Source organism: Coffea arabica, chromosome 3c, assembly GCF_036785885.1.
Source record: "Coffea arabica cultivar ET-39 chromosome 3c, Coffea Arabica ET-39 HiFi, whole genome shotgun sequence".
Taxonomy (NCBI): Eukaryota; Viridiplantae; Streptophyta; class Magnoliopsida; order Gentianales; family Rubiaceae; genus Coffea; species Coffea arabica.
The window spans coordinates 3526499-3554064 of record NC_092314.1 but is presented as its reverse complement, the minus strand read 5'-3'; the positions used below and the strand labels follow the sequence as shown (position 1 = coordinate 3554064).

The following is a 27566-nucleotide window of genomic DNA, read 5'->3' as shown; positions in this document are numbered from 1 at the left end:
TATATATGTGTATATATATATATATATATATATATGTATGTATGTATAATTTTTTTTCTCTGGGCCAATCAAAATTGTGAAACTTTTAAGAATCCTTGCTACTGCGACAGCTCCTGCGCGAAAAGACCAGTCGATAGCCCTAGTTTTGAAGAAGTCGTAATTAAGTTGCTACACTTTCAAAGAAGTCATATTATAGTGCCAATGATTCCAAGATGATTGGTCCCATTATGAGCAAGTAATTCCTTCGAGGCATCGGCAAAAATTACTTTAGTGCAAGAATCAACCAGCTGAATTATACCGAGACTTCCGAATGTTGAGGCATGCAGATCCATGACGACGCATGAGTCGTAGAAGCTGACGCTATATATAGAGCGACTTTTCTGCTGACGATGAAAACATAAGATTGGTGGAATCATTAATGTCTTATCCCCATAACAACTGCCAGGAACCAAAACTCTGGTTGACAAATAGCTTCAAAACAGAAGAGAGAAGCCAAAAGAGACGATCACTAATTTGCTACATAAAAAATATATATAAGAGGAATGAACGAAACTTCGTCCATGTTTCCTCCTCAGTGGTGGTGATCAAACACGGTAAATTCGACGGAAAGTGCTATTTCTCTATCTCAAATATGTATAAATACAGGCAGCGACATCAATCTGGTACTCAAGAATAAACTGACAACGATCAAAACTACCTCTTTTTGTCCCCCCAAAAAAAAAAAATCAGTAATGAGCGACGCTTCAGAAGCAAGTTTCAATGCTGTCGAGTCGCCACTACTTCCCACTCGAGCCCAGAAGAGGTGCCAAGTCCAGAAGAGGTGGCGAGTCGTATCTATCACCGTCCGGAGCATCAGACGCTTCTCTTCTGTAAAAGAGGAAGTTGTAGTCAACGAAGGAGTAGAGTTGACACCCATAGTTTTCGATGCCCAGAAGAGGTTGCGGGCATTTTGGACAACGCTCTGTAGCATCAATGCCTTCTGTCGAGCAAAAGATATTGCAGCTGAGAACCAAAGCAGGCTGTTGGACAATCCTTTACCATCTCCGTGTGATACAGTTATCGATGTTATGCCAGAACGCTTATCTGAGCCTACTCCCGTGAAAAAAATTGTTACACCAGAATGCCTATCTGAGCTTGCCCGCCGCAAAAACAGCGAGCAGCTTCATCAGCTTGGAGGCGTTCCAGGAGTTGCCTCATATCTCAAATCCAATGCTGAAAGCGGTATCCAAGGTGATGATGAGGAAATTGCACGTAGGCGCCATAACTTTGGTTCAAACACTATCCAGAAGCCAACTCCAAAAACTTTACCCATTGTGCTTGAGACCGTCAGAGATCCCATCATTATTATCCTACTTGTCTGTGCAACACTTTCAGTCTGTTTTGGTATAACACGTCATGGGCGGAGAGGATGGTCTGATGGGGGAAGCATATTTGTCGCTGTCTTTCTTGTGATCATGGTGACTGCCACGAGTAACCTCTGGCCAAGAAGACAATTCTTTAAGCTATGGAAAGCTCGTGACAAATTCTCCGTCTCCGTCATCAGAAATGGGCAACAGATGAGCATCTCAGTGTTTGAAGCCGTTGTTGGGGATATTATTTGTTTGAAGACTGGAGACCAAGTTCCTGCTGATGGCTTATTCATAGATGGGAATCCTTTACAGGTGAACGAGTCATGCATCGCAGCTTGGAGGGAATCAGTCGAAATCAATAAAAGCTGTAATCCATTCTTTCTCTCTGGCACGAAGGTGATCAACGGTTCTGCTCGAATGCTTGTGACTGCAGTCGGCATCAACACAGAATGGGGGAAGATGCTGAGCTCAAAAAGCTATGATATTGAGGAAAGAACTCCATTACAAAGGAAGCTACGTGAGCTGACGATACAAATATCTAAAGTCGGTTTAATGGTTGCTTCCTTGGTGCTGGTAGTACTGCTTGTTCGTTACTTTGTCGGGAATATGCGGAATGAGGATGGAAAATCAGACTTCACTGCAAGGAAGACAAATATCCATGAAGTCTGCAATGATCTGATAGGGATCCTAGCCACCCCAGTTGCTATTGCTGCAACTGCCATCCCTGAAGGTTTGCTCCTAGCTGTCATGATAACCATTGCTTACTCAACCAACAGGATGGCATCTCAAAAGGCACTAGTAAGAAATCTTTCAGCCTGTGAAGCAGTTGGTTCCGCAGATGTAATCTGCACAGATGAAAGAGGAAGTCTTACCTTGAATCATCTGATAGTAAGCGAATTTTGTTTCGGCAACAAGCTTCTCAATGCAGGAACTTCCTCAACCATCCCAAGAAATGTTCTTGGACTGCTCCGTGAAGGTATGCTTTTGAGAAGCACTAAAGCCTCATCAGGATCTCCCATTGAACTTTTTGAGAGTCAAGTTCACAGTACAATTCAGGCGTGGAGTGTCCAAGATATGGACGTCAATGTTGAACAAGTTCGAGCAAATTGTGCCGTTCACAGTCCAGAAATCTTCAATTCTGAGAACACTCAAAGTAGCATATGGATCAAGAACAATACCAGTGATAGTATTCATGTGCACCAGAAAGGCCAACCAGAAATCATATTGGCTATGTGCTCACAATATTATGATGAAGATGGGATCGTCAAACATATGTCTATAGATGCAAAAAAAAGCTTGGAGCAAATATTTCAGGAGATGCAGTCTAAGGGTCTCAGGTGCGTAGCATTTGCACATAAAGACGTGTCAGAAGAACATGGTGATGACGCTATAAACTTCGACCCCAAGCCGAAAGCAGAAAACTCAGCTTTCATAGGGTGCCTAGGCTTGAAATGCCCATGTCGGCCAGAGGTACAAAAGGCTGTGATGGACTGCCGCGAAGCAGAAGTGGACATCAAACTAGTCACAAGAAATGATCTTCCCACTGCTAGAGCCATAGCCATTGAATATGGTATTATTGATCCAACTCAAGATGAGACAACAGGAGAATTAGTGGACCGTCAAAGCTTGCAAAGTAATGCAGAAACAGAGATAAAAGAGAAATGTGGCACAATCCGTGTGATGGCACGAGCTTCTACTTTGGATAAACTTCATATGGTCCAAGGCTTGAAACAGAGAGGCCATGTCGTTGCAGTTACTGGACATAGCATAGGGGACGCAACTGTGCTAAGGGAAGCTGATGCAGGTCTCTCTCTGGGAATTCAAGGGACTAGCCAAGCAAAGGAGAACTCGGACATTATCATTTTGGACGATAATTTTGTTTCTGTAGCCAGAGTATTGAGGTGGGGTAGAGGTATGTATCACAAAATCCAGATGTACGCACAGTTCCAACTTTCTGTTAGCATTGCTTGTCTTGTGATAGACTTCGTAACAGCAGTTTCTGCTAAAGAACCTCCCACTATCAATATTGTTGCGGCCATTTCATCAGGTAAAGTCCCATATGCAGCATTTCAAGTACTATGGGTGAAGTTGATAGTTGGTGCATTGGCTGCACTTGCTATCACCATTGAGGAACCACCAGAAGAGCTCAGACAATTGCCACCAGTCAACCGGGAGCAGCCATTTATAACCAGCATCATGTGGAAGAATATAGTGGGACAAGCTGTCTATCCTATCATTGTTCTGCTGACCATACAGTTCAAAGGTCAATCAACCTTCAACCTGGATGCCAAAATAAAGGATACCATGATCTTCAACATCCTTGTTCTCTGGGAGCTCTTTGTCATATTCAACACGAAAAGAGTTGAAGGAAACTTCTTCAAAGGGATACATAAAAGGAAAATGTTTTGGGGTGTAATCCTAGCGATAATTCTTCTTCAGGTATTGATTGTGGAACTGTTAAAAGAGTTAGCAGATACAAAGCAACTGTCTTGGAAGCAATGGATTATATGCATTGGAATTGCTGTTCTAGCTTGGCCAATGGGGTGGCTGGTCGAGAGGATAAAATATCCATTTTCTTCACATTTATAAGCTGCTGGAGCAAAACTCATATGGCCCATCTGATAAGTATTTATTAGCAAAGTTAATCTTCTGTAATTTCAACTGTTAGGTTGAGCCATCTGTATCCTAGGTACAGAAACATAGTGGCTTAGAGACCTCAGCATAGCTTAACCAACCTTTTGCTGTTTTTTTTAAATATGTACAAAGCCTAAGCACTTTATATAAACTTACATATTTCTTTGCTTTATACGGACTGTATAACACAAACCATTCTTGCACTCAATGTCTCGTGAAATTTACTAAGAAAGTTGGGCTAATGGGAAAATATATAGAACTTAATTGGTTGAGTTCTGAAAGAACTTTTATCACTTCCACACAAAGACTAATTGTAAGAGAGTAACTTCATTTTACAGAAAGAAGATAGACAGGGCAATATGTGCGTCCAAATAAGTAGGCAAAACAGGAAGATCATCTACTAGGATACTCTGAAAGTGGAAAAGAGTAATCATGAACCTTACAGCAACTCAAAATGGTAGATTTTCTAATATCAGAAGCTGCAGTTGTGGATTCATAATTCCTATGCAATACGAGAGATTCTACTAAGGTTTTCCAACATCATCGTGATCTTTATTCATTTTATTGACCAGTAGGTTAGAACTGTTTAGAACCAAGGTCTTCTATATCAAGGTAAAGACAGTCTGCGTCATTCAGTATCTTTCTCAAACGTACACATACCATTTTCATGAAAAAATTTGAACTATTGGTGAATTCCGTTTCTTCTTTGGCTTTAACATGTGGAAACCTCACCTTTTCTTCATACTTATCTAGGATTGATATAACTTATTAGCTGACAGCAGAATCAGAGAAAAATGCCCTGCTGAGTGCTGATGCTCCTCACAGAAAGCTTAAGAGGAACATAGGATGGACTGTAAGCAAGTATCATATAAGGACAATTTGCTCCGTGCCATCTTATTGAAAAACCTATCCAAACTCACCTAGTTCAGGCAGATTTAGAGTCAGGCACCAGATTCAATTTCTAACGAAGACTCTGGTGAGGAAGTTAAACTGCCGTTGCAGTTGAAAACCATAAACGTCTAATCCTTCTAGTTCCCCGGATTCATTAATTGATCTATGATCTTATTACCTAGACTAGATTACATACTGGCTATAAGGGAACCAAGTTCATAAGACACAAGTTCAAAGGTGCAGCCAACGTTTAACAGCCGTCCAATCTAACAAATGTGCAAAAACCAAAGTCATTCTCCTAAATTGATTTGGTTAACATGACAGCCTATGTATCAGAAAATATTCAAAAAAAAAAAATGCTGTAATGGAGCATAGATTGTTGACTAAGATAATTATCCGCAGTGAGTGAGGTTGTCCTATATCTAGCTGAATAGAAACATAACAGGGAAGTTTCAAAATCCGTCCAATGGAATAAGAATATAGAAGCTTTCAACTACAGTAAATTTGTTCAGATGGGTTTTACCCACACTCAAAATGAAGCAAAAATCTCAAATTTCTTTCATTCATGCTTTATTACTCCCTGGTAGATATACTTTCTTCTGTTTGGAGTAGTTGTTTGACAATACAATACGTTATATAACATCTCTCCTTTTGGCTTAACTTTTGAGGCCAGGAAAGGAAGTCAACAAGGAGGCAATCTAGCATGCATTATACTACCAGCAGCTCTAGAGAACCCATCATAAACACAATCAATACATGCAATTCCAATTTCACACAAACCCAACAAATAGAACTGTAAATTGTCTTGGAATGCATGCATAATTTTGAGGCAGAGAGGGAAGAAACAAACATGTCAAACCTGAATTAAGCAAAGTAGCACCTCAACTGATCAATTTATTCAGTTCATACTTGCTTCACCTCTCTGCCCAGTAGTTAGCGAGCAAACATTTGTCATTTAATGTGTGTGTAGGGAGACTGAGAGACGACTTGGGGCTTCGTTGACTTCCGTTGACCTCCAAGTCTAGCCATCTTTTTTTTTTTTTTTTGAGTAAATCTTATGTACACTATCGTGTATATACAATCACCGTGTGATTCATAACATGTGTGCAAAAGTTGAATTTCAAATTCAAATTTTGCGTAGTTATCATTTATCCAACATTAATAGTATATACCCCGTCAGTATATGAAAGATTAATCCTTTTTTTTTTGTGTTAGTTTAATCAACATTGGACTCGACAGGCAGGACAGTCAAGACTCAATGATGCAATGAAATATAGCCAAAAACAACTGTTTGCCGGCAAAGAACAATAAGAAACGAAATTGCTCATGTAGTCCTTAAACTATGTTAGTAATGCCAAATTAATGTTCCCCTTTGACTGACATTATTGTTTGCGAAAATGACCATACATTCCTCACTCATCCCCCATTATTAGTGTAAGGTTAGAGCATGGGAGCATCTAATCTAACCACCGCCGTTTACTTATCAAAGTTGAGGGGTATTTGCTATCGAAATCATCCTTAATTCTCTGGCAGCTCTTTGTCATATTAACACGAAAGATAATTCAAGAAAACGTCTTTAGAGAATTACATCAGAAGGAAACTTTTTTAAAATGTTATTGGAATGATAATTCTTTCTTCAGGTATTGACTGTAGAACTGATGAATAATTTTGCAGACACAGAGCAACTAACATGGAAGGGAAGCAATGGACTAAAACATTAAACAAAGTTGTTCTTCTTAACATTAACATGTTCTTCTTACACAATGTTAGTAATATCAATTTGACTGACTTTTTTTTTTTAACGAAAATAATCATAGGTCTCTCACGCATCCATGAGTAGTATAAGGTTAAAGTACGGAAGTACTATCGCATATTTCCTCTGAAAAGAGAGAAAATAAAATCTAACTGCTGCCGTTTACCTATGTGAAATTTCTGGGGTATTCGCTATCTGGTCATAGTTTAGGCGGGTAAACTGAAAAAATCCCATAATTTTATACGTTTTCACTTCGACAATGAATTCATGATTTGTCAAAATTGGCTGTCAATTCAACATCGAGACCATCAAACACATTGATGCAACTTTTCTTCCAATTCTTGTCTGATTTAACTGATTCTGCACTTGCTGCATTAACTACGACGCAGTCCTGATCATCCAAGTTGTAGTAAAAGCTAATGCTATGAGATTTGTATGTTTTAACAAGCAATTCACAATCCATTTCTTCATTGATAGCACACACTTACACAACAGCACACGAGGCATGTGCCTGTTGCATTACAAGATATGAGGCGAAGTGTCCACTCTATTTAACAATGCCTCAGCAAGATTCACAATCCAGCTCCAGCAGAGTCTTTTCTAAATTCTCAAACCCGGACGTTGGAGATTTAGAGATTCAAGGTTTCTCCCAAACATCAAATAGTACATATTTACACAGCTCGTTTTATCAAGCTGGGACAGGTACAGGTACTTTTCCATTCTCAGAGAGCGTTAGACTCTCGTAATAATCAACCAAGACTTGCCAGCCACCAGGGCACATAAATCCATCTGGGGGGTTCTCCCTGTTCTTTGCAAGTGTTCGCATCTGATAAAGGCACGTATACTGTTAGAAACACACACACACACAAGGAAGCCAAAAGCAGAAGTTGTTCTAGCAATATTTGCCTCTTAGAGAAATCGATTCAGGTGGTTAAATAGAACGATCAACAAATGGAAAATATCGAAATAATATACAGAAAGAATAGGTAAAATAATGCCACATGGATGATACCTTGGTCCCGGATATAAAAAGAAAATCTTGTGGCCTTGATGGATCAAAGAATGCCATTTTACTCTGAGTTTTATCGTATGCAGCCACCTGCAGTAAAAGCCAACTAATTAATATCCAAATGACTACTTTAATTCCCTTTGTGGTCAGAGTTTGATATTTAGCTTCTGAAAGATAATCAGAAGAAGACTGTTTATTTACCCGGAAAGGCAGGATGCTCAGCCGCTCCAGTCCAGGAGCCATGCTCAGTACCTTCTTCCCATGATCTGCATCATACAAATCTCTTTTCTCCAGTGGATGGCCCATCCCAGCAGGGTCTCGACCCACAATATAAAAGTTAGCACCAGCATTGATGCGAGCCTTTGCATGCCATTGTACCTCAGTTGGGCCAGCATAGTGCATTGGTGATGGAAATATAGATACCACAGTGGTCTCTGGATCGAGAACACCATCTTCAAGCACCTATAAGAATAAAGACTCCAAATCAGGATGCAAATGCGGTTTGCTTTCAATTACAGAAGTGGATTCATATGAAACAGCCACCAAGTTCAACAAAATCCTTGCAGTAGATTGGTTAACTTTTATTGTTTTTTTGTTTTTCTCCTGATTCACAGGATGAGACCAGCCAATGCCCAGAAGGCATCGCAAAGTGAACATATCTGATGAAAATTGCCATGTTATCACTTGGACGTTACAGACTTCCAACTCCATCAATGGAAAACAAGCGAGTAAAATTCTTCATCACGAGTCACATGGTCTGACATAAGGAAACTATTTTTTAACAAACTCATAGCAGGTCAAATTGTAAAGCTATACAAACCTTCTCATGTTGTTTCATCCTCCAACTAAGTGGAACATCATCAGCCTTGGTGTAACCTCCAAGTGGATGAAGCAGAAGTATAGGATTCTTATATCCCATCTCCAGAAGCCGGCGGCGTGTATCAGTCATTAATAGAGCGTGACCGTTATGGACAGGATTTCTAAGTTGAAAAGCAAACACGGCATCAGCATTGCGCTTTGTAAATTCCTCACGTAGTTCTGATGGAGAGAGGCGGAACCGGTCAAGACCATCATTATACTTCACCGGTTCAATAACCTCCAAATCACCGCCAATCAGCCAGTTTCCAGCATTGGTAATGGTTTCCTCAACATAAGGTAAGCCAGGGGCAGTGGTTCCCCATGTTCTTGCTATACGTTCTTCTTTATTGTGCTTGTAAATCTCAATGCTGCAATTGTACGAAATCATAGATGAGAAATTAAAATACCAGGCAAGTCATAAACTTTGAGATATATTCAGGACAGCAGGAAATAGGTGGTATCTTCTCTATTAATCTATTTGGTTAGATTTGGAAGCTTGGAAATTGGCAAATCTAACTTTGGAGAAGAAGAAGAAAAAGAGGCCGAAGATAGGCATCAAACCACAAGAATCACAATTAACAGGAGAAGTACAGTATAAACCACCATTAATTGTAAGATAGACATCAAGTAAGAAGTCCAATCCCACCATATATGGATTACAGCACTGCATAAAACAGGAACAGGTACTTGCAATACCCATTCCTGTCAAAACTTCGAAACTTATATACTTTGCCTCTGTCTCCTTTCATCATATGTGAAGACTTAACACTATCCAATTTGGTAATCATGCTTAGATATATTGTAGCCCATTATCCAGTAAGCCGAACACGGATGAGTGCTCCATATATATATATATATATATATATATATATAGTTGCTTGTGCAAACAGTTTGAAGCATGAAATGTTGTTAGTTGCACATCCCTCCAATATGAGAAATCAGTATGAGCTCAACAAATCAGCTATCAATGTAACCAAAAAATTTTCAGCTAATTGCTTTTTATAACTTTGATAGCAACAGATTCTACCAAAAGGGGCCAAGTTTAGGAAAATACAGTACTTCCAAAAAGTGGTTGAGAAAAGTAGCGTGGGAGGGTTCATAAAGTATTTGATATACAAGTTATGACATCTTATAGGGCTCTGCCACAAACAGGTTTGCTATTCCATTTTAAAAGTACTAAAATTCTATTTCCAGAAATGGGACTCATCTTGTCTTGTGTCCTTTCACTAACACAGAGCGCCGAAAGCATGTAAAAAGAATGCCATAGAAAACCCTATTCAAACAAAGAATGGTGGTTCAAGAGGGATGAGAAAAAGTAACATACCCATGCATGCAAAATGAATTTACGTATTATTTAAAGTGCAATATTTTTTAGAAGACCAGCCAACTTGCGCGTCCTTTTCAAGAGCAGCAAAAAGGTGAATTTTATGAAAAACTGGTGCCGAAGGATAAGTAAAAGGCCATTCAAAGTGAAAGCAATCTTAATTGCAACAAACACGCTACCACGTTGGTTAAAAATACCAACGAATTCATATAAAAGATGTATGTTCCTGCAAAACCTATTTAATTAGAAATGAACCCATCAGGCATTTTTCTAGTATATGGATCCTAAACATTCGCCGAAAGACGACTGAATTATTGATAATTATTAAAGCTACGGTGTTTAGTCCTAATAAAACAAATATTTTGGTGCTGAAGGCTAGCTACCTCATGCCCTGGTTAGAAGACACACTAAGCCTCTTTCTAGATTTTGCTATGTAATTTATGCATGCCATGTAACCATTCTGCATAAGCTTTTCTCTAAAACTCATCTCAGGCAGATGTTTTATTTCTTTACTAGTGTTCATGAAAACACAGGTCTCCAACTTCCCACATGAACGAAACAAAGTGACACTAAACTCCATCAGTGAATTGGGATCACCAGTTATTTCATTTTGACAATCCCAGAAAACAATTTGGAAGTACCCATTCCTGTTTACCACATATCACCAACTAAATTTCAAAATTAGTCAGAAAAGAAAAGAGTAATATAAGTATTAGACATTTTTCTGTTTATACAACCAGCAAATTTCCAAAAACATAAGCCAGCTAATTTCCTAAAACCAAAGAAATAATTCCCACCTGCATGGTTTCACATGTGAAGTACTAATGTTACACTCACAAGAAATTGATTTCATAAAATAAAAAAAAAAAAAAAAACTTTAGCTTCTTTTCTACTCCAACGAGCTTGAATTAACTAAACATAGCTGTCACGATTTTCATGACAGAATATCTTTCAAAATCTTTACCCGTTCCTGTTTACCACATATCACCAACTAAATTTCAAAATTAGTCAGAAAAGAAAGAGTAATATAAGTATTAGACATTTTTCTGTTTATACAACCAGCAAATTTCCTAAAACATAAACCAGCTAATTTCGTAAAACCAAAGAACAAATATGAAAATAATTCCCACCTGCATGGTTTCACATGTGAAGTACTAATGTTACACTAACAAGAAATTGATTTCATTAAAAAAAAAAAAAAATTCTTTAGCTTCTTTTCTACTCCAACGAACTTGAATTAACTAAACATAGCTGTCACGATTTTCATGACAGAATATCTTTCCATTAGTAACCCAACTTCTTTTTTTGTAGTTAAACATAAGATTCCAATTTTTATTGTAAACAGTCCTCTTTTATCACGCCGTCAACCACCCAAAAGAAAAAAAGCCTCACATAATTGATTTGACAGCAAATGAGATAAGCTAAAATCAACAACAACCCATTAAAAGTCAAGTAATTGATTGAAAGCCAATGAGATTAGCTAAAATCAATAAAAACCGGATAGTGTTAAAACAAAACTAATCACCAGATACATAACATTTTCTCAAATAATCATACAGGACGAAAATGGCCTTACTCTTTCAAAATGGCAATTGGATTGTTCTGATCATCCAAAAGCGCCACGGAGCTCTCCTGACCGATCCTCTGCTTCTGAGAATCATCGATGGCGAGCACGATTGGCACCGACATGTTAACGACTGAGCCGTCACCGAGTCGGAGCGAGTTAAAATGAAGAGTTTGGAGGAACTCAGACTCTCTCATAAAGCCCTTCAATGGGCTGGCCCAGCCTTCGCTGAGCACATGAACCCATTGGAGGTCAATAGTCGAGAGCCTAATCGACGGCAAACCCAAAGCTTGCCCTTTTCTGGCGTCTTTATGAGACTCCTCAACGAAGAGCTCAACCAGTTTTCCACCATCCGGCTCGATCAACCCGCACGAAATCCGAGCTTTTAAACGGGTTTTGGAGGTGGGGCGGCTGGGAAGAGTGAAAGTGAGGGGTGGGACGAAAAGGGTTTTCTGGGTTTTCGGCAAAGATGGTGATGAAGTTGGGGTATTGAGGAAAAGAGAGGCCATTGTCGCCATTGAAATGGGGATTAAAAGCTCTCTCCTTTTCCCTCAGTTGGGTTGGCAGTCTGGGTTTTGTTATAATATTGGAGGGAGAGGGAAGGAATGGAGGGTACTTCGGGAAAAGAAAGATCTTGGTTGGAGTGGGGTAAATTTGTAGTTTAAGAGGGGAAGAGGGATTCTCTGGGCAATGAAGTTTAGGCTTGTGTATATGAAGCAGGGGTGTTTTGGGAAATAAAATTTGAGGGATGGTGAGGGGTGATAATGGTGGTGGCTTTAATACTAATCTAATTCTTGCCAAACCGAAGAATGATTTCTTTATGTAAGAGGAAGACAAGCACTGAGTTGGAAGTTTTGGAGGGATTTACGTTGGATTTATAATAAGAAAGTTTTGGGATAAAGTTATGGGAAGATTCTGAGAGGATGAACCTGGACACTGCTGTGTTTGTTTGAATGGTCTCCTGAATTATGGCTCCTAGACGTGTTAATGGTCAATTAATCACGTTCTTTAATTGAAGATGTGTGATTTCATCCATAAAATTACCATGCTTATAAATTTTGCAGAAAAAGACTTCAAAAGGATCTCATTTTGATTTCTTTTTGTTGTGTTCATTTTGATTTCTTTGTGTTTTTTTTTTTTTTACCTTGGTTTTGTGTGAGCGTTTCGTTATGGCGTGCACATCACAAAGATTCAAGAATTGTGGAAGAAACCAATGCTAGTACCTGCTAGTACTAAACAATTCTTTCTTTGTAGTAGTAGTAATAATAATAATGTGCTTTAGGCACAACGACAAAAGATTTCTTTCTTTTTTTTTTTAAAAAAAAAAAAAAGGCACTAGTGCTAAAGATATCATCAAAGTAATAGTAGTAGTACTTCTTTCTTAATCCTATTAGAGAAATCCATTTAAAATGCAAAAGCATCCAATACGAATCTCCTAAGTTTCTCTGTTAGATATTGATTTCATATGTAGAAATATTTTACATACAACTTCTCCAAAAATGGAGCTCAACAACGAAGATCTTTACCTTGTTTGAATTGCAATTTTTTGGAGTTTCTATAGAAAATCTACTGCAGCAATTTGATATATATATATATATATATATATATATATATATATATATATATATGAGGTAAAAAGGTAATTAAGAAATGTGTTCACGAAAAATGTAGAAATTTTTTGGAGTTTCTATAGAAAATATACTGCAGCAATTTTATATATATATATATATATATATATATATATATGAGGTAAAAAGATAATTAAGAAATGTGTTCACGAAAAATGTAGAAAACGCGTCACAAGCTAAAGGATTTTCTAATGCATTCAAAACAAAAACATAAAAATGAAATGAATAGAGGCAGATGAAAATACAAGAAATTCTCAGAAAAAATTCAATAAAATAAAAAAATAGATAAAAATCAAAATTTATAGACCGACCCCCCTTAATTTACTTTTTCAATCAATCAAAAAACCTTGCATATAATAGAACCCACGATTTGAATGTAAAAAAAAAAAACCTAGGGCACAAAACTAAATAGATCTACTTGACTTATCACAATAAATTATATTTGTTCGATACACTGTTGTCAATATAAATATTGCGAAAAGAATATATGAAAAAAATATAATAAATTCAATTGACAGTTAAAATACAAACTGATCAAATCGTTGGATTGACACTGCATATCTAAATAATTCTATTCTACACGTGTAGATGAGAAAATAAATAAAGACGTGGTGAAAAAGTCCCTGATTTATTTAATCCACACCAATCAAAAATGTATTCAATAAAAAATAAAATAAGTAGAATAAGCAAACTTACCTCGATTCCCTCTTTCTTTGTTATAAGACAGTATTTGTCGAATATGGGAAAACAATGAAAAATAGATTCAAGCTAAAGGATTTTCACACATGGCAGACCAAACATGGCAATCATATCACAAAAACTATTGGGATTCTGATGAGAAGACAAGCTTGGATGAAATTGACAAAGGCCCTTCAAAGGAAGCATTGATTGAACTTTCAGTTGGAACAAATTCTGTAAACTATCTGTTGTAACCTAAAAACTCCTCTTATGTCTTGTCCTTTTTAAAGTAACAGTACAATAATAAATATTTTTTTTTTATTTTTTTCTGTCATTAGGCAGAAACGCACACCTAATTAAATTAAAAACTCGAAAGTTAGCGATTAAACGATTCATGAAGAGTAATTTAAGGAAGACCCACAAGAAACTCACGTCCAATCAATTGATAATTAAACGAGAATCCTATAAACCTTAAATCCAGATTGAATAACCCACATCCAACCGATGTGGGAAGGAAAATCTTTTTTTTTATTCAAATGGGTGATTTAGTGATGGATGTGATAGCGTAGCTTTTTTTTGGTCCGTTGCTGTTCCCCATTTCCACGAGTCTTCTTCGTGCAGGAAAGTAGCACTAATCCATGACGTATTAACCTCTCTCATCGATGCTTAACATCTTCCATTATGAATCTAACCCGAATTCCATCCATGTTCGTGTGGCGGCAACAAGTGGAATGGAAGACAAACTTTTCATGTTCGTAACACATAGCATATCTAAACTCAAACCTTGCTCAGTCACCCAAAAAGACAAAGAGTTAGGAAAACCAAAATAACTTTAATTGATTAATTATTTAGTTGGCCGACACGGGTAGTCAAAGGTCATGGGCATTTTTTCATATTTAAAGTGATTAACATTAACAATTTAACCTAATAACCAAAGAGGATCGGACAAAGATGGCAAGAATTAACATAATAATAGATAGTGCAATATCAACTTTATTGAGGCTTTGCCTCGAGGGTTGTGATTTTTTTTTTTTTTGTTCACTCTAAATACGAATTGCAGTACTTTTCGATATCCAATTCCATGTCCTTAATAACCATCAGTGTTCAATGCACACACTAATGTGTGTGCAACTAATAGAAAAAATATTTATAAGTTTTTTTGAGTATATTTACTAAAATCATTTTCATAAAATTGGTTTAATATTTTGACAATACGAATGTATAAAATTCACCAAAATAAAATGTACAAAAAATAGTTATTTAATAGCAATTTATAACCATAATTGGTAGTTGCAAACAAAATTTAAAATTTATTAAATAAGTTGAAAGATAGAATAAAAATATTTTATTTGGTAGAAAGCAATATTGGTAGCGATTATTTATCAAAGATAGTTTAGAGAGTACATAAAGTGACCGTTTTTTCTTACACCAAAATAGGGGTGTACAACGAATTCGAATTCAATAATTTGGAAGTTTGAATTCGGAATTTTGGTATAGGAATTACCGACCAATTTCGATTTCGAATTCACCAGTTCCGATTTCGATTTCGATTCCAAATTCACCGAATTCGGAAACCTTTTTTTCCCTTTTTTTCTTTTTTGTTAGATGTATTGTTATATAATATAAATTTTATATTGCATATATTATAAAAAATATTATATATAAATATATTATAAAAAATATTATTATATATATTAATATATATTAATATACATATTATAAAATGAAATTGAAATAAAAAAATATTATATATATAAAAAAATATTAATATATATTATAAAACGAAATTGAAATCAAAAATTTCGAATTCGATTTCTGATTTCGAATTATGAATTCGAAATCGGAAATTCCGATTTCAAAAACTCCATTACTGAATTCGAACCAAATTTGCATAATTCAAAATCGGAAATTCCGATTTTAGTGCCGAATTCCAAATTACCTATTTCAAAAATTCCGAATTCAATTCAAATTTGGTCGGTAAATCGAAATTTTTTGATTTTGCACACCCCTATACCAAAAGTCTCCTCTCCCTTCATATATAGTTATTTACATCAAAAGTCTTCTCACCCTTATAGATACTAGTGCTAAAGGCACACACGATATGTATGCAATTCAAAATTCTTTTTACAAATTAATTTTATAAAATTTTCATGATTGAAGTAAAGTGTGATATTTTACCCTTTTTCTCCTATCAAATGATGGTTTTAGTAGTTATAATACTTGGAAAGTTAGAGGTAGTCATTTTGTTAATATATATTTAGATTAGTTATAGTTAAAAATAGTTACAGGTAGTTTGTTTATAACAATCTGTGTTTAGGTTGTAAAGTAATAAGTGATTTTAATGAGAATAAAATAAAATAATAAAAAAATATTTACTCCTAATTCCCATCTCTCCTTTTTGGGAAAATCATTCAAAACGTCCCTCATGTTTTGTAAAATAACTTTTTTTGTCCCTCACTTTTAAAAGCGTAATTTTACGTCCCTTAGAAATTCACATTGGTCAAATTTGGTTCCTGCCTAGATTTCTGACTAGTTTTTTATCGAAATTCATCACGTGTCTTGCAGGTGATCATTTTTAGAGACAAAATTGACAAATCAAAATTTACATAATCCATCTATAATCCCTTACATATCACAAAATGAATTGTTTCGTTCCTCACATTTCACAGAATAAATTTTTTTCATCACTCACATTTCACAAAATGAAAATTTTCATCTCTCATTGATCATGTGTACGAATAATTTTTTTAAAATCCATGTATATATCTATTTGATTTCACATGAATAGTATGAATATTATATAATATATCTCTATTTGATTTTATCTAAACAGACTAATTGTAGTTGTACATATACTATTCAATAGATATATACATGGGTTCAAATCTAACAATTTTGTTTTAAATCCATATACAATTCACTCATTGAGTTGTGTAATAAGGTCTAATTAATCGATTCTAATTCGAATTCTACAGTCATGCTAACAAATTGTAGTTTAAATCTAAAATTTTACTCACCACTTTTAAGATCAACGGCTGAATTTTTTACCTTGTGATTATCTTAAAAATTTGAAAATGTTAATCACTTACTTCTTTTTTTTTATACTTTTCCTTTGTTTATTTTTTCTATCCAAATTTAATTCGATATAAATACTTGACAATGTTTAGGATTAAATGTCTTATTTGTTTTCAATTTTTGAGTAAAAGAAAATGAACATGAATGAAAAACTAACAATTTTTTAAACCCTTGTATATATTTATATTAATTTCACCTAAACAGTACATTTAGACGAAATCAAATAGATATGTATTACATGCTATTCATAAATTATTCGTACACAAGATCAATGATGAATGAAAAAATTTATTTTGTAAAACATGAGGGATGAAAATTTTTATTTTGTGAAATGTGAGAGATAAAAAAAATTTATTTTATGAAATGTGATGGACTATGGATCGGATTATGTAAATTTTGATTTGATAATTTTACCCTTAAAAAATGTTCACGTGCAACACACGTGGTGGATTTTTACAAAAAAAAAAAAAAAAAAAAAACTAGTCGAAAACCTAGATAGGAACTAAATTTGACCAATTTAAATTTGTAAGGAACATAAAAGTATACTTTTAAAAGTGAAGAACGAAAAAAATTATTTTACAAAATAAAAAAAAAACGTTTTAAACGATTTCCCGTTCCTTTTATATATGATATAGATATTCTTTATAACAATACCATGGCCCCAACGTCCACTTGTTCTTTTTTTTTTTTTTCCTATTCTATTGAAAAAGAGAATCTGAATGGGATGTAATAACAACATAATGTCCTCAGAGGTTTGCTTTATATGAAATTAATTCCCATAAATACTGATAGCTACCTAGTATCTTATATGAGCAATTGCGTAAGGCTTATAACCACGTGAAGCAAGAACGTAACGCACAAGGAGATTATATAGCAGTCTTGTCTTGCTTGTTGTTTTAAAAAACTTTTTTTTTACGGTAAGAGAAGGGGGCTGAGATTTAAAAGGTGGAAAAGGATAGAGGATTAGAACTACATGAAATGAGTAATGAGTACATTGAAGATTTTGGTTTACATTTTTTGAGAAATAAAAAATATTTTTGGATATCTAAAATCCAAAAGCACCTTCTATATTGTAATTACATTTAATATTCCTTTAAGTTGATCATAATTACAAGAAAAGTGCAGATTTTTTAAATTATGTACATCCGTTTTAGCATTTCTGCATTACACTTCATCAACAAGTGATTTTTGCTAATTTTTTCTATAATTTGATTTTTACTAATTCCTGGATTTATGACAAAAATTTTGGGAAATATTGCAGCAATTGCACCGTAATTGTTGGTTAAAACTTTGGACCATGGACCATTGGAGAGGTTGGCCCGTGTTCTGGTTGGATCATCCCATTTTCTCAATATTTGGGCTAGGCGGGTTTTTCAACCATGGCGAAGACAAGTTTGGCTTTTGGGCCATAACTATTAGCTAAACTATGGAAGATGTTCTTTTAGGTCACATGGGCCGCATCTATTAGCTGTACTGTGTTAGGAACACACCCCCCAGCCGCCAAAAAAAACACCGGAAAAAAAATCCGGGTTAGAGAACAAAATCAGAGGAAGGTTGGATTGGATAATAAAGAGGGGAGGAATTGTAAACGAGAGATTATGAATTTAAGACCTCTTGTTCATTGAAAAAAAAAGAGTAAACCAAAAAATTCTTAAAACTACAATATTAGTGGTTCAACTCTTAAATTTTTTGCGTTCTTCTTTCTCCTTTATAAGGTTTAGAGTTTCTTTTTGAACCCACAAAAAAATAATCCATTCTTACATTTTTTTGACTTATTTTTGTCATGCTTTTTTTTTCACGAGGTTTATAATGCTATAGCAAGGTGAAATGATGTTCAATAAAAGTTAATTATTTAGAGAAAGAATATGTAAGCTGAAGAAATTTTTTTTTTTTTTGAAGTGTAAGTGGGAGAGTCACTCCTTCCTTCTAAATTACCCAACTCATCCCTCGCCGGCATGATCATAGGTTGAACCAACTTTTAGATGCAATTCTATTCCTCTGAATTTTACTCTTATTGTTGCTAAAGCTGCACTCTAATTTTTGTCTTTTCCTACGATATTAGTAGTATCGTCGTCTAACACAAGAAATTAAGAGAAATGGTACGTAGTACAATTATTATTTGGCCACAATACACAAAGAAAGCATAATCATTTTAGCTTGGAGAGCAAAAGATTACGCCTGGAAGCTATGCCTTTTCCGAGTGATAATGATGATTGCCTAGAACCATATGTTCATGGTACGCAGTCGGCTCCACCTCCTCCAAAGATTGAAATCGAAAGATATTGAGTTATTTCCTCGTCTGATAATGAAAAGTTGTCAAGCTCCACAATTAAAGCTTGGGTTTAATCAACTTTCCGACTTCGGTAGAGATTGTCTAATCGAAAGCTTTTGGAACAGCTTTAACATGGCCAGTGACAAGCAGAATGATCAAAGGAAATCATGATGACTTCATGATTTTAGCTTTCTTCGTTCTAATGATACTCCCATCAACTTCCATAATTTTGTGCCGCTTAGCTTTTCGAATTGGAACCTAGCCACAACTGTTTGTTGATCGAATCAAATTAAAGCGTCGAGTCCCATCCATCTCCCCACGTCAAAATAATCATAATGATACAGCAAGATCTAGCATTCTAGCCCCTGCATGCAGGGTTCCACTTGTTGACGATATTCCTAAAAATGATTGACAAATTTCATCACATTTTTTTTTCTTATTCATTCATTTCCTTTTTCATTTGGTAACAAGTTACCATTTTAGATTCAACTGAGGTGCGAGTTTGTGAGAGACAATTTGCATGCACAAATTACTGGTAGTTCTCTGATAGCCAGGTATGTACATTGGTAGTTTTTATGATTAACGTATGTGGTATTGAAAGTCGAATTGTGCATCATCCATACGTATTTAAACAAGTGCACGGGAACCTTTCACTCGCAGGAAAGTGAGCAATGCCTCTCTTTGCTTTGCATCCACATAAATGAAGTATTGTTAGGATAAAGGCACCAAAGATATGTTTAACCATCAAATATGCATAAACTATAAATTACTTCTATGCATCTGTGGTTTTCGAGTGTCGATCCCACTTAGTGATGCTTTTTGATTAGTGAAACTAGATATTTGATGAAGAACCTATCTATCATGGTATTGTCTATTCGTATCATTATGATTTGTTGATAGCATGTAAATATAGGCAAGTGGTGAAGAAAATTTATTTACGTTACTCTTTGGCTGTATTACATGTATTTTAGTATCAAGTATTCTTCATGGGCATACGCAAAAGAAGTTTATTACGAAACATACTAATGAAGATAAAAACATATATTTTTTTGTTTTTCAATATGTTTAGAGGCATTGGTATTAGAGCTGCAAATAAATAAAGTCGCTTGCAAGCTTACTCGATCAAAGTTCAGCGCGAACTTGATCAACATCGAGTTCGAGTCGAGTATAGAGAAACTCAATTCGTTAATTCGCCAGTCAGTTCAAATAACACACACACACACACATATATATATATATATATATATTTTTAATAGTAAAATTACACATATATATATCCATAATATTTTTATTATTTATTAAAAAAATGAATATTTTATTCATTTTTTTCAAAGATAAAATAATCATTTTTTTTTGAACTCAAGTAAGCTTGAACTCGAGTTCAATTAGACTCAAATTTGAGGTTGAGTTCGAAATCAAGTTTTACATTGAAAATTCCTTGAGTTCAATTTTGGTAAAATTGAGTCGATTTTGATTCGATTAGGCCAAAATTCGATTCGATTCGACTCGTTTGCAACTCTAGTTGATATAGTGACTAAAGTTAAAACTCCAATTCTTATAGATCTTGGATTCAAATCTTCTTCTCCCATCTCCACTTCTTACGCCTCACGTATTGCCTACTAGAAAGAAAAATTATAAAAAAAATATTCTTAGGCTAATCTTCAACTTAATTTTTTTTATTTTACATTAGCTTCAATTATATCACTTGAATGACATATTGAACAGAATTAGTTCGTTATATGAATATGTTAATCACTTATACAATTGAATTATGAGTAATCTTCAGTGACAAATGAACTGTTCTAGTGACATCGCGTGATCATTCAATTCTAGCCAAACAGAGTATCATTGCGGTAGCATTAGAGTCTTGCCACATTCTTAATGTGCTAAACAGCTCATATTCCAATAATATGTCTCGTGGCCTAATCTTGATCACAAACCAAACTAGAGTAATTCTTCAAAAAAAGAAAAAAAAAACCAGTAGTTTATGGGATTAGAATCCTCTATCTGCTTTTACCTAAGGAATCCTGCAAGTGCTTATAGGTGAGTTGTTATGCAGGCTAGGCTTGAGTTTTGATTAACTTGCTCCTTGCATAATTGCATGGGGCAGCAATCATGCGGATGTGTTAAACCACATGTTAAACCCCAGATTCTAGAAATAACTCCTTAGCCGGAGGCGGGCTAAATTGATACTACTATCCTATCTCTTTAATCCATAAAGTAGCTTGATAATAAAGACTAAAGAAACTAGCTAGTTCTAAGAAAAGATGATGTCTTGTCGGGCTCGCAAAAGTTTACCAGTCAAAAAAGAAAAGGGGTTACAACGTTGGTCCTGTGCATCCAGCTATTCACGGTCCCAACAAAACACCCTTTTGTCATCTCCAATAAAAACGTAAAAAGTGAAAGAAGTAAAGCTCTTTCAAGCTTATTGAGAGAGAAGCACTTTTTGACGAGAATGAGATGTTACTATAAGTTTCACTACTAGCTGGGATGGGAATGGGATGAATGAATTGGGACCAAGCAAGAGCATTTTTCACGACAAAAAAGTTCTAAAGCTCGAATTTCTGATACATCGTTATCAAAAAAAAAAAAAGTACTTTTGAAATCATGCATCACTCATTCATGTACCTGTATATATATTTAAAAAAATGTCCTAATAATTGTGTGCATATGGTAGTTGAATCAGGAAGGGTGGCGGTTTGTCGAAGCATGCTTGCCTCGATCGATGACCAACTCACCAACACTGAATTTCTCATCGTGCGGGCCGACTGCATAAGAGAAAATCCTTGAGGTCCAATTTTTGGTTAAAAGAAAAAAGAGTAAATTTTAACCAATCATTTAGTCAAAAACTTAAATGCCACATAAGTTCTCTGTTAGATGAAAATTTTCAATGTATGGAATATTTAAAATTCACTTAATTCTAGGTCGCAAAATTGGTGAAAAATAGTCCTATATCTAGAATCCTGACTTGTATCAGATTAATTTCTCTGCAACAGTGCAGAACTCCCCCCAAAAATGCATCACACGATAGATAGACAAGCGGGAATCGAAATGGTGATCTCCAGATAAAGATCAAAGAACCAACCAGCGAACTATCCGCTTGGGACCTATAGCTAGCCGCACTAGATAAATGATGAAGATATCGCATAGGCACTCGAAACGGTACGATCCATTTACTTAAGAAATTGTGACAAAAGATTTGCGAGAAATGAATGAATGGCCAAAAAGAAAAAAAGGGAAGTAGTTTCCATGACTACTACATTACTGCGCCAACAAAGAAAAAGGTACTATGGATCTATGTGACTACATTGCTGCACCAATACAGAAAAAGGTAGTAGTATGTTTACAAACAATACTTCTTGTGCATGAAAGGCAAAGGAATCCAGAAAATCTAAGGCCTTGTATGTATCACTATTTTTTTGAAAAACAAATTGAATTGCTATTTTAACTTGCATGATACATGATATCTTAAAAAAGTCATACAGTGTTAGTTTTTTTTTTTTTTTTTTTGGGAGAAAAAAACTCCTAAAAGAATGCAACTCAAACAGGCGTTCATATTAGCGGTAAAATATTTTTGGGATCCCTAAATCCCAGTAGGGCACTCATATTGGTGAGCTACAACATCTCAAGGTAATTAAGATTCTTATTATCAAAAAAAGAAAAAGGTAATTAAGATTCATTGGGTCTTTGGATTGTGAATTATTAGAGATATTTTTACTGTAGCACTTTTTGTGATGTGATGTATGTGAGATAAAAAGATAATTGGGAAGGTAAAAAGGTGTATTGAAAATTGTAATGATGATGTAAGCAAATAAATTTTGAGAAATAAAGCCCAATCCAAACAAAGCCATTGTTTACGATTTGCCAAAATAATTCTTGAGGGGCATAACGGGACCCTACTCCCTAGTGCTTTTCACGAAAAAGGGTAGGGTTGGTGATTAAAGGACGTGGGGAAAGTACTGAGGTTTTTTTTTTCTTTTCTCGGAGCAAATGGCTTGTTGGCTTTCGGACGGGAGAGTGGATGAGATGAGTTTATCAGTGTCTTTGGATGCTGACACTTTTGTAATGCCTCAGAGGGTAGGAAAAGGATTTGTCAAAAGACCAGAAGACCGAGCAGAGGGGAATATCAAATATCAATGACAACAGTTATCAGGGTCGGATAGGAAGAGCATTATTATTATTATTATGTGTAAATTTTGCAGCGTCGGATAGGATGGACAAATCCCTGATGTACTCATTCCGTAGTAGACAGCTGTTCTTCTTCTTCTTCTCCCATTTTCTTTCTTTTTTTTTTTTTTTTTTTTTTTTTGCTCTTTTGATTCGTTCTTGTCTAGATAATAAATTAGAGTTGCGATGACCTTGAGTCCGGTGTTTGTCCAAATTGTTTGGAAAACTTGATTTATTTTTTTTTGTAATTATGAAACTAAAGGTGATTTGTTCTTTGCGATATTGTGCAATTTAATTGTCACTTGGGTTTGGCATTCTTCTGTCAACTCAAAATTAACACAAGGCTACTCATGATATTTTTGAAACGCTAAACTAACATTCAACAGTCATGGAGTGGCTTTAGGGGGGATCTTTGAGATAGACAATAAAGATGCAATGATCCATCCAGATATTTGCAATGTATACTTTTTTTTTTTTCGAACACAGTGGATATCTGAAATTCAACGGAGTAATATTCCCGGCCCCAATTAATCCCATTGCGCTTGTTGCCCCCGTCCCCCAAGAGACACATGACGTTAACAGAAATCGAACCGCGAACACCCAATGCCAGGACCTGAAGAGGCACCCCCAACACCAACCGAGTCAACCCCAGGCCAGTTATTTGCAGTGTATACAAGTTGCACATTTTACTTGTGCTGGTAATCTATATAAACTTTTGTGGAAGTAGACAATTTGGTAGGTGGACAAGTTAAAAGTTGCCATTTGGGTGCAAGACATGTAGGTTTGCCATCCTCTTTTTTCTTTATTTTTTCTCTCTCTCCTTCTTTTTGGCTCTAATTGAAAACTAGAACGTGTGTGCATAGCTTTTATTTACAAATATTATTTTACTTGCATCGTAAATATATTTTTTCGATCAACTATTTTGTCTTTTTAATTATTTTTTCATCTTGCATATATTAAATTACAAAAATTGTTACAACGAATTTCAAATAATCTTCGGTCCAAACCCTTCTAAATACATTGGAATATGAAACGATCTCATGTAACATGACATTGTATCAATTAACCAAATCAAAAGTTCGTTGTGTTACATGGCCTGTGATACTTTTTTTTCTTTTGTCGCAACGGTAACATTTTTATAATCTAAGCTATCTTAATCAAGAAAAAAAGGAAATCGATGAGAATAGAAACTCCATCGGAAAAAGTCACTGAAAATAACCACATATAATGACAATTTGATGGGAGGTCAATGGTTGAACCAACGCGGCCAAGACTTTAAGTGCCTGGCAGTGATCACCAGCAAAAGGACTGATGGCTCATGGCTCGTGATACAATATTGTGAAAGCTTGTACATGCCATAATTTTTAATCTTGATGTGTACCATAAATTTGCATAATTGGCACAGATACACATGAATTGACACTTGTTTGTTTCTCACGACCTAGAGCTAGAAGAAGTACATTATTATTGCCAAACTAGAAGAAAGAAAGGGAGGGGTTTGGTAATTTATTTATTTTTTTCAAAAGCGGAAATATATGGGAGGGCATTGGTAATTGGTATGGAGAATATAACACAGACGTGATAGGAACGACTGATGAAATTGTGGATCAGCATAGATTGACCTTTCTCTTTGCCTATGAAAGTTGGGTTTTTCCTGCCCGCGATTTGACACTTATTTGTGTGGCAGCTCTGCTGGTGCTGGGAAGATATATTACCATTTAAGGAAGACCCACAGAATCATAGGCCAAAGATTTTCTCTTTTGTGTACCAGAATAGGGAAAGCTTATTACTGTTTGTTCTTTGGCTGCTTGTTACACTAACTACTCCCTTCAGATTGCTTTATCAAAATGTTGTATATACATTATAAAATTAGTAAAAATTCAGGATCTTCTAGTTCTCTTGCTCAAGCTGTACTAAAATTAGTAAGAGCAAAAACCAACATCATCTCTTGTCCACGGGGCGAAATCATGTTGTGAATTATCTTATATACATCACAATAAAAATGTGTTACGGTACTTTTTTTTAATTATAAAATTATCTCAAATAATTTACTATTCAAATAAATACACGTATATTCGCAATGATTTTTTACAGTGCACAGATGAGAATTTTCATTGTTTGTATAAACATTTGTTTATAAGATATTCTAAATATCCATGTGTGTGTTTTGTGCTTATGTGATACTCAAGGAGTCTCTTCTAAGACCTCAAGTTTTCCAAATATGATAGCACTAAAAATGAAGAATAGGTTTATCCCTAATCTCTAACCTAAGAATCGAAGATTGATAGTTTTACATACCTTTACCTTTTAAGAATTAAGCGCATGCCCAAATGAAAACAACAATCTAAATGCATTATAGATCTCAAATACCAAAAAGCAAGCTCTAGCTATAGCCAATTAGCCATAGCCTGCTACTTAATTTAGTGCAAACTGGTGCATGCCACAAAATGATTAGGTCAGAAAATAATTAAACAAAACAGATTTCAGCAGCATCGAAGGTCCATTAATGGGAAGCATATGTTTGGTGTCGTTGTTATGATAGTTCTCTGATGTTTCTTGATGGGGAGAATTCCATACATTTCTTTTTAATTCCTTTTGCCATACTCTTGCGTGAATCCCATTGCCACTACAGCACCACTTAAAGCTGTAGTCTTTTTCCTTCAACTTTTCAAGAACAATTAAACTACTACTACTGTTGAAGGAACAAATCCATCCTTACATCTCTTTTTCCCTTAATTAAGAACAATTATATATATATATATATATATATATATATATATATATATATATATATATATATATATATAAAGACCGTGCCATATTAATGCAGCAGAAAGCAATAATGCACTGTCTGAAATAAAAGAACAATAAGGTGGTGGATAAGCAGCTTTTAGCCGCCTCTCATGCATGCACTATTCAAGAACCCCCAAAAAAAAAAACACTTTTTGAGTTAATTGTTAAGGTGCAAGCAGAAAGTACTATCATTGAATTGTACTAATATGTGGCTAGCTAAAAGGTTTTTTTTTTTTGGGGGGGGGGGGGGTAGGTAGCTAGTTAAAGGTTATTAGTTGGACATGAAGCGATCTTGAAAGAGCCAACCTCAATATAAAAGATGACATGCTAAAGAAATTCGGAGTAATTTGTGGAAGTTTACAAAATGATAGCTCTTAGAAATTAAGATTGAGAAAGTATTGATACTCTGTTTGGATTGCAATTTTTAGAATTTTTTATAGAAAAATGTACCGTAGCGATTTGATAACTGTGAAGTAAAAAGATGATTGAAAAATATATTTACGAAAGACATAATTTTTTTATTTTTTATTTATTTTTTTTTGCATAAAAACACAATCCAAACGAGAACTTTCTGCAAATGCAAAATAATGAAGTCATCTTCTAATTGTCCACACTCCAAAAAAATTTTAAAAAAAAATCATTTACAAAACTGCTTCTCCACCTAAAATATTTTAGTCAAAAAAATTTTTGAAGGTAAAAAATGATATTATGTTTTTCAAGCAATTGGATCATTTTGAGATTGAGCCAGGCAGCCAGCACGAACGCACTTCACAGACGAACGCACTTCACAGATTTCCAAAAGGAGGGTCAAACATAATTGCTTTTCTGCTCTTCCAATTCATTGAAGCACTCACCATCTCCCCAACAAAAAAGCACCTAACCTAACGTTTGAGATCGGTGGAATTATTGCAGCAAGCAACCCCCAGCAGCGCAAACTACAACCACACTACTACTACTTAATGCATTTCCTCTCTGCAATGCCATGCACCTCTTTTTCAATCACTCACCCATGCCTCTAAATCATTTTCTTGATAAACAAAGAGAAGAAAAAGGGATCACAATTTTTAGCTAGTTAATTAATTTTTTCCTCCGATGCACTATACTGTTTTAAATTGTTTAATTGTAAGATATTTCACGCGTGACTTATAGGTCTCGAGTTTTCAAGTCACTAAAGAATTGGTAGAACGTCACTTTTGATCCTCTCATATGAAAAAAAAACTAAAACAAAAAGAAGATAAAAAAAAATGTGTGATGCATGTATAAAACTTGATTAGAAGCCTCATTGAAACATCAAATTTTAAATCAAATTTGTACGTACGTATGTTTATTACTCCCTCCGTCCCACTATGATAGTCTTGTTTTTTTTATCCTCACATTAAATATGATGCAACTTTATGGGAACTTGAATTGATGGTAAAAAAAGAATCAATTCTCATTAAATGGGGTAGGTTTATAGTAATAACTACTTACATTGAATAAAGGTATTTTAGGAAAATTAAAATACAAATATTCTTCAATTGGAAAGTGAATTACAATTTAGGACAGATGAAAAAGGAATACAGGACTATCAA

At 35.0% G+C, this 27566-nt stretch overlaps 2 protein-coding genes across 2 annotated transcripts; one reads left to right on the top strand and one right to left on the bottom strand.

Moving 5' to 3' along the window:
- Window positions 1-731: 731 nt before the first annotated feature.
- Window positions 732-6595, top strand: LOC113734187 (putative calcium-transporting ATPase 13, plasma membrane-type). Its single transcript, XM_072083265.1, has 3 exons — window positions 732-3788; window positions 4756-4836; window positions 6515-6595. Exons 1-3 carry the CDS (start codon window positions 732-734, stop codon window positions 6593-6595), a joined length of 3219 nt encoding a protein of 1072 aa, XP_071939366.1.
- A 470-nt stretch (window positions 6596-7065) lies between these two features.
- LOC140037527 (ATP sulfurylase 1, chloroplastic-like) lies at window positions 7066-12208 on the bottom strand. The gene is made up of 5 exons (XM_072081874.1): window positions 11395-12208; window positions 8457-8862; window positions 7838-8098; window positions 7640-7726; window positions 7066-7453 (listed from the first exon to the last, which is right to left on the bottom strand). The coding sequence occupies exons 1-5, from the start codon at window positions 11898-11900 to the stop codon at window positions 7316-7318; spliced, it is 1398 nt and encodes a 465-aa protein (XP_071937975.1). The 5' UTR covers window positions 11901-12208; the 3' UTR covers window positions 7066-7315.
- Between the last annotated feature and the right edge of the window lie 15358 nt (window positions 12209-27566).

Bases quoted from the DNA above. Each gene is read 5' to 3' on its own strand.
- LOC113734187 (XM_072083265.1), top strand. From the start codon at position 732: ATGAGCGACGCTTCAGAAGCAAGTTTCAATGCTGTCGAGTCGCCACTA. The intron at 3,789-4,755 runs GTATTGATTGTG...ATAACTTATTAG, and splicing joins TAGCGATAATTCTTCTTCAG to CTGACAGCAGAATCAGAGAA. The intron at 4,837-6,514 runs GTAAGCAAGTAT...TTCTTTCTTCAG, and splicing joins AGAGGAACATAGGATGGACT to GTATTGACTGTAGAACTGAT.
- LOC140037527 (XM_072081874.1), bottom strand. From the start codon at position 11,900: ATGGCGACAATGGCCTCTCTTTTCCTCAATACCCCAACTTCATCACCA. The intron at 8,099-8,456 runs GTTTGTATAGCT...TTATTCTTATAG, and splicing joins GGATGAAACAACATGAGAAG to GTGCTTGAAGATGGTGTTCT. The intron at 7,727-7,837 runs GTAAATAAACAG...CTTTTACTGCAG, and splicing joins TGAGCATCCTGCCTTTCCGG to GTGGCTGCATACGATAAAAC.